The following is a 6000-nucleotide window of genomic DNA, read 5'->3' on the forward strand; positions in this document are numbered from 1 at the left end:
TGTTTAGCTGGAGAAGAATCGGGAATAAAACCCGTGTTTTGATCCGACCCGTCTGTGTGAGTGTTTGTGGTTTAAGGCTGATTTATGGTTCTGCGTTAAATCGACGCAGAGCCTACGGCGTAGGGTACGCGGCGACACGCACCGTACGTTGCGTGTCGCCACGTACCCTACGCCGTAGGTCTGCGTCGATTTAACGCAGAACCATAATTCAGGCTTTACTGTGTGGAAGCCGGTGTTTGGTCGTTACAGCCGCGATCCAAAGCGAGCCGACGACTCTTTCACTCTTTTACTTTGTTATATCAGATACTTGGCCTCCGGGGTTCTGCCTCCGAGCAGGAAACCGTTGAAAAGTTAAACCATTAGGATCTTTTCCCCAGGTCTGTTATGTGGAGCTGCTGCTGCAGCAACGGGTTACCAGCTTCTGCGGAGCTCTGAGCTCCAAGCTCCGCCCATTTTCGTCTCGACTGCGAATCGGGAAGGAGGGGGAAGTGATGTATGCCGTAAAGCAGTCAAAGTCGTAACGATTTGTAGTTTTTTAGTGTGGCAGGGTTCCTACCATGCTCCTCAAAGTTACATAGTGCCAGTGAAGGTGATACAGACCCCTCAGACCATGACAGAGGTGTCATTAAACCTGTTGGAAGTTGATGTACCATCACAATGACTCTGGAAATATGATATTAAGGTGGAAAAGTTACGTAGTGTCGCTTTAAGCGTGTGTGGTGGGTTCCATCTTACTGCAATTATCTTTTTTGCTGCTGTTAGGCCAGCAAGCAAAATTCGACATAGTGAAGCATTAATTGTGGATAAATTATTTAAAATAAGTGTTTGAGGGTTTACTGGAATATTCTGTGCTGTTATCGAGGATAATGCAGTTGCAACCTGTTGCCAGAAGTTTGCAACAGGTTGGCATTCCCAGACCATATGCATGAAGGTTCCTGGTTTATTCTGATGAATAGTAAATGTTACTGATTTAAATTGGACTTAATTTGGAGATGAAATGGTAATTTTAAATATTAAAGATACAATTATGGACTTAAAATTGCATAATTTACCATTATAGTAGCCAAATTACACTGAAAAACTGGTGATCACCAGATTCTGTCACCTTGGTGTGCAATGAGATCTCAAATATCCGAGTCCGAGACCTGGCGAGACCGGGAGACCCGAGACGGAGACAATACCAAGAACAAAGACTGTCGAGACCCAGACAAGCCCGAGATCACAAAAAAGTGGTCTTGAGACCTACGTCTAGCATCAGGCTACATGTGCAGCTCCTCCCTGCATTAGAACCCAAAGTAATGCAGGGAAGAGCTACTTATCCTTGAAACAACTGTGTCAGATAGCAAAGCCTGTGCTCGTGGAAAAGATATTTCTCTGTATTGTTCTGCATCAAGGAAAAGTTTTATGGGATCAATGAAACTATAAAATGATGCCTTTTTGATGCCTTGAAAAAGGTCTACGACCGAAACGTTGGCTTAATAAACTAGTGTATGGTGAGAAGAAGGTGTGCGGGAGTTTTCCTTTTAAATATGGGATCAATGAAACTATAAAAAGAACCATTAAAGCCCTGAAGGACAGTTGTGACTCAACGCCTCACAGAAAGAAATGCGGTCGGAAAAAAAATGCCAATAGAAGCCCATTTATTCTGGGCGATCAAACAGAGCCAAAGAGCTTTCGAGCGGTAGTAAGAGTAAAACCACTCTCTCCGATGCTTGATAGATATGAAAAGAGTTATTTAAGGCTTGTTTGTAAGATGAAGCTGATATTGGATGAGCAACAGAGAGGTGCAGCTTGTGTTTATCTCCACATCCAACAGAATAGACCAGGGGTATAAAATATAGATGCACCGATCGATCGGCAACCGATCGGTATCGGCCGATAATGGCCCCATCGGTTTTGATCGGAGATCGGAAAATAATAGTTCAAAGCGGGCCGATCCCAAATCTCAGACCGAGGTGTCCTAAGGGGGCTCGGCCGTCTCTACAAAACATCAACAATGAAAATGGCCTCGCCGGTATGGGAGTTTTACAATGTCAGAAAAGGACAACCAATTTGCAGTTTGCAAGGTGTGTCCAAAGGAAATACCCCGAGGAGGAATGTTACAAAATAATGTTTTCACACAAAGGAGTATATTGAGTTGCCAACGTCGGCTACCGCTAAGGCAGAGAAAAGAAAAGGAGCCACGCGGCTAACTCCACTGAACGTAACAGAGACTTATAAACAACAGCAAGAAAAATAAAGAACTACATCGTAAGATAATTAATTCATAAGCCTTTACCATCATCCGCTTTCTGTTGTAGAAGACATCGGGTTTAAACGCGTCATTAGCTGCTTGGATCCACGGTAGGCGCTGCAGATCGTAAATATTCACTGATGAAATCCCGTCGGAGTTATACCAAACTATATACAGTCCAAACCCTCACGCAGGACGACAATCGCGTCAGTCGGCTTCACCATTGACATTTGGAGTTCTAGTGTGAAGAGTTGTGCTTCACTCACAATAGTTTCCTCACACGCGGCGGATGCTATCGCTAAAGCTTTCACAAAGCTTAATAATTCATAATTCTAATTTTCTAATCATAATTTTTATTTTAAGATTTAATTCCTCTTTCCACAGGAAATCTAAGGTTTATAGTTTACAACTTGTTCCAACTCTAAGAGAGTGACATATCTGCTGCATTTTTATACCTAATAATACAATGTCAGTGTCATGTACATGAGACAACACTATTGACGAATTTATGGATTTCCCGCTGTGACCGGCAATATCAGGATCGGCAGATATTGCTTTTGGTGATCAATATCGGTGATCGGCCCTCAAAATCCTGATCGGTGCATCTCTAGTATAAAACGCCAGCCCCATGTAGCAAAAACGGTGGTGTTTTCATGCGTTTTGGCCGTTTGTTTACACGAAAACGAAGCTCAAAGTCACCAAAAATGATCATTTCTGAAAACTCCGGCCAAACGTCTTCACGTTTGCTTGTAAACGGAGGGAAACTGACATTTAGGCTTCAGAACGTCACATTATGCGACAGAAACGTCACCAGCGTCATGTGTGCGACCTGTGTTTACAATTTGTTTGGCCACCGTCAATATTTTCTTGTATTTTACTTGTTTTACATTCTAAAGTCACACTTAAAAGTTACTCCACTTCTCTGGAAGTTACTCGCTTTCGATTGGCTAGCAGGACTTTACGCTTCTCGTTACACTGCCCCCTGTAGGTTTGGCTGCTCATATCACCTTAACAGCATATTTATGCGTGTAAATGATGGTATTTTTCAAAACGTAGAGGGGGAAATATCCGTTTTTGTAAATACCCGGCTGTAAGCGCCATGTATAGCTTATAATTTACTTTATAGTTAACTCTTTTATTGCATGATATGCCTTGTTGTTCACAGAGAAGGAATATATTTCAGTTTAAGTTTTGAGAGTTATTATTTTATAGTTTAGTGATTAAGACCTAAATTTCACTACTAATATTTGTTTTGCCTTAATGGTTTCGGTAGTTTGGGCCAGTAGGGCTTCCGTAGCAGCTGATGGTTTGTTTTGATGCTTATGTCAGTTAAAAGAATAAACGAGTGACGGGGGAGCAACACAGCGTTTTACCGTTCTGTTGACGGTTCTGTTGCCGTACTCAACGCGTAAAAAATCTCCTGTCGTCATTACCATTCATGAAGTGAGTAAGATGTTTGGTCCTTAGAAGAAAGAGTCTAAAGTCTAAAGATAGTCACTACACCGGCTATGTGGAAACGTGGCCTGAATAAAGAGCACTAGAGCCATAAAAATCTTTTAAAAAATACAAAAAAAATCTCAAATTGAACTTCATATTTCGCTGATCACGCAGTTGTGCAGGTTTGTCTTATTGGAATAAAAACATCGGCGCTACCTAACAGGCACATGTTTCTCACCAATTTCTAAGACTTAATCAGTAGTTCAGGACAATGGACAGCTCAGCTCCCTTGCATTGACAGTTCTTCATCGTTAATTTCTTCAGTTTTTTTTAAATGTTTTAATTTTGTGACATGTCTGGTTTAAATGTGTTGTTGATTTGATGAAGCTTGATGAATTTGTGAAATGAAAATTTTGTCTATGAATATTAAATGCATAATATACCGGTAGTTGTCTTTGTCATATTTGATTTGGCGTTTGTAAATAATTATACTCATTTACAGATATTTTACAGGATGTGAGTGATAACACGTGTTAAAAAGGCTATTTTTATTAGTCCTTTGGTGTTGCCTTGGGCAGAAAACACTGATTTACACGGTTTTAGTGTGCACTTTGGGCGGTTTTACACAGCTTTTGGCCTGGAAACCATCAGTCAAACACAACAACCCCAAAATCATCATCCTGAAAAAAACAAAACCATGTTGTGACATTTGAATGAATGAATGAATGAATGAATTTCGAACATGTATAAAAAAAATAAAAATAAAAATAAACAGTAACATCTTCATATGTACATAGGTTCGAAAAAGGAGTAGGAAGAAGTATACACTTTTTCCTAGTTCCTACCCCTTTATAACTCTATTATTATATCTACACAATATCCATAAAATATAGTCTATAAAATACTACGTAAACATGCCTATTACTACATAATTATCCATATAAGTATATAGAAAATATAAATATTACATAAATATTATATCAATATGTAGAAAATACAAACATTATATAAATCTATATAAATATATACTATATAAACTACATAAATATCCCTATAAATATATATATGTTACATACATAATAAATATATAACATATATTACATAATTATCACTATCCCTCTCAACATAAATTATACAGGATTGTCTCAGAAAATTTGAATATTTTGATAAAGTTCTTTATTTTCTGTAATGCAATTAAAAAAACAAAAATGTCATACATTCTGGATTCATTATATTGCCTATTATGGCTTACAGTTTAAGATTAAGATTCCCAGAATATTTAAATTTTTTGAGATAGGATATTTGAGTTTTCTTAAGCTGTAAGCCATGATCAGCAATATTAAAATAATAAAAGGCTTGCAATATTTCAGTTGATTTGTAATAAATCCAGAATGTATGACATTTTTGTTTTTGTAATTGCATTACAGAAAATCACAATATTGTAATTTTCTGAGACAGTCCTGTATAATATATACTACATAAATATCCACATAAATATCTAAACATACCTTAAGCAAGTATAATATACCATTTTTCCCTATTTTATTTGTTTATCACAGTCCTCGTTAACCCATTTCCTGTTCCATATACCTGTTTATAAATATTTTTTTGCATCTCTTTTTACATTTTCTGAGCTAATTAATGGAGAGGAATCCAGGGCACCCAAAGGTGCTGCACAGGTATAACCTGTCCAGGTGGTCTCTGCTGTTTCTGGTGCTGTCTTCACTTTGAAACTGCCAAAGCATGACTACAGCTAAACTAAAAAATGTGTACAGACCTGTCAGTGATACTCCAAAGACACGAGTTGAACAAAAGACAAAAGTTTAATTTGAATTTCGCCGTCCATGGCTTATTAAAGTCGTTGCACAAACCACTTCTGACCACCTAAACCTCTTAAAAAAACACCGAAAATATACACATACAACGATGGGATGTAATGTTCCGGAGAGATATGATAATAACGCACACACAGGCGTATTAATGATGCGGGTAAATGCCGTGAAACAAGTTTGAAGTGGAAACTCACTGAGCCAGGACTCCAAAGACTCTCCATCCGCCGCCATGTTTGTTGCTGTCAATGCAAACAACGCGTGACTGCTGCTGCGTTCACGGACCGTCGGACAAATGGGAGCCCGGAGTTACTTCAGTTTCTAGTGGCACATACAGGAAAATTAGAATATTGTGATAAAGTCCTTTATTTTCTGTAATGCAAAAATGTTATACATTCTGGATTCATTACAAATCAACTGAAATATGGCAAGCCTTTTATTATTTTAATATTGCTGATCATGGTTTACAAAGATACTCAAATATCCTATCTGAAAAAATTT

At 38.3% G+C, this 6000-nt stretch overlaps 1 protein-coding gene across 1 annotated transcript in view; it reads right to left on the reverse strand.

Annotated features, from left to right (window-relative positions):
• LOC133454388 (ADP-ribosylation factor-binding protein GGA3-like) overlaps positions 1-5755 on the reverse strand; it is a 48463-nt gene extending 42708 nt beyond the window's left edge. The window contains exon 1 of the mRNA XM_061733169.1: positions 5697-5755. Coding sequence (XP_061589153.1) covers positions 5697-5733 — 37 coding nt within the window. The 5' untranslated portion in view covers positions 5734-5755. The remainder of the gene's footprint in view (positions 1-5696) is intronic.
• Positions 5756-6000: the final 245 nt, after the last annotated feature.

Source organism: Cololabis saira, chromosome 1, assembly GCF_033807715.1.
Source record: "Cololabis saira isolate AMF1-May2022 chromosome 1, fColSai1.1, whole genome shotgun sequence".
Classification (NCBI taxonomy): Eukaryota; Metazoa; Chordata; class Actinopteri; order Beloniformes; family Belonidae; genus Cololabis; species Cololabis saira.